We start from the raw sequence: 1,141 nt of genomic DNA, 5'->3' as shown, positions 1-1,141 counted from the left end.
AGTAAAACAATCAAGGGAAAAACATACATGATTCGATGCACCGCTATCAACTATCCAAGATGAAGTGTGGGTTAAAAAAATCTTACCAGCTAGATTAGCGGATGCATGAGATGTTGTTGCATCATTGTCCTTCTTTATGAGAGACAAAATGTTAGTGTACTCTTCCAGGGTGAGAATAGGAGCAGCTACTTGAGAATCAGAGTGAAAGTTGGAAGGAGAGGCATTAGGAGTGCCCACTTGTTGCTCGATTGGGGCCGAGTAATTAGCTGTTGCTGCTAGTGCTCTTGAATTGCCATATTTCTTAAAGTAGTTTAGGTGTGTAACCAATGATCTTGAAACACTTTTCAGTCCAATGACCGTGGATCTTACAATTATCACAAAAGGGACGAGATCTTTTGGTTCCTGATTGTGATTGACGGAATCCTTGATTATTTGATTGAGGATGACGATACTCACGACGATTCATATGGAGGGTAGCGGCTTCAATGTGAACACCTGAGGTCATAGTAATACTTTGTTGTTGTTCTTCTTGTTTAACAAGGTTGTGCATCCTCGTGAGTGGAGGTAACGGATCCATCAATAAAATTTGACTCCGGATAGTAGAATACTTATAATGAAGTCCCTGTAAAAATTCCATTGCTCTTATTTGTTGAGCAAACTCAAGTGTAACTTTTCCTGCACCACATATGCAAGCTTGGGACACATTAATTGAATCCAGTTCACCCCATAGAGTTTTCAACTTTGTGAAATAAAGAGATACACTATCACCTTCTTGCTTCGAATGACTAATAGCTTGGCGTAGTTGGTAAATTTTTTGGGAATTAGATTGAGCAAATCGCTCTTTTAAATCCATCCAAATGGTATGCGAAGAATCTGTTGGAATCGGAGCCGATTTTGGCCCGACCCGACTCGTCAAACTCAGAAACAGAACGTGCCATTGCGTTCGTCTCGTCGAGCTCTTCAACTTAGAGCCAAGAATCACCAAATCCGATTCCGGATGAATGAGAAATTCAAGTTTGTAGTTTGGATGAAAAATCAGTTAAATTAGGGTCTGAAACGTCAAACGGGACGAAGTTAGATGGGGGCTATCTGGGCAAAGCGCGCACGTCCTGATCTGGACGGGTGGCGTTCCCTCCGCGAG

At 41.8% G+C, this 1,141-nt stretch overlaps 1 protein-coding gene across 1 annotated transcript; it reads right to left on the bottom strand.

The window, feature by feature from the left end:
* Positions 1-301: 301 nt before the first annotated feature.
* LOC147564876 (uncharacterized) lies at positions 302-853 on the bottom strand. Its single transcript, XM_086641507.1, has one exon. The coding sequence runs from the start codon at positions 851-853 to the stop codon at positions 302-304; it is 552 nt and encodes a 183-aa protein (XP_086497633.1).
* Positions 854-1,141: the final 288 nt, after the last annotated feature.

The sequence above is a fragment of the Eschscholzia californica genome, unplaced genomic scaffold, assembly GCF_041429995.1.
Source record: "Eschscholzia californica isolate CP2 unplaced genomic scaffold, dmEscCali1.0.p SCAF_1, whole genome shotgun sequence".
Taxonomy (NCBI): domain Eukaryota; kingdom Viridiplantae; phylum Streptophyta; class Magnoliopsida; order Ranunculales; family Papaveraceae; genus Eschscholzia; species Eschscholzia californica.
This window is presented reverse-complemented; position numbering and strand designations above follow the sequence as displayed.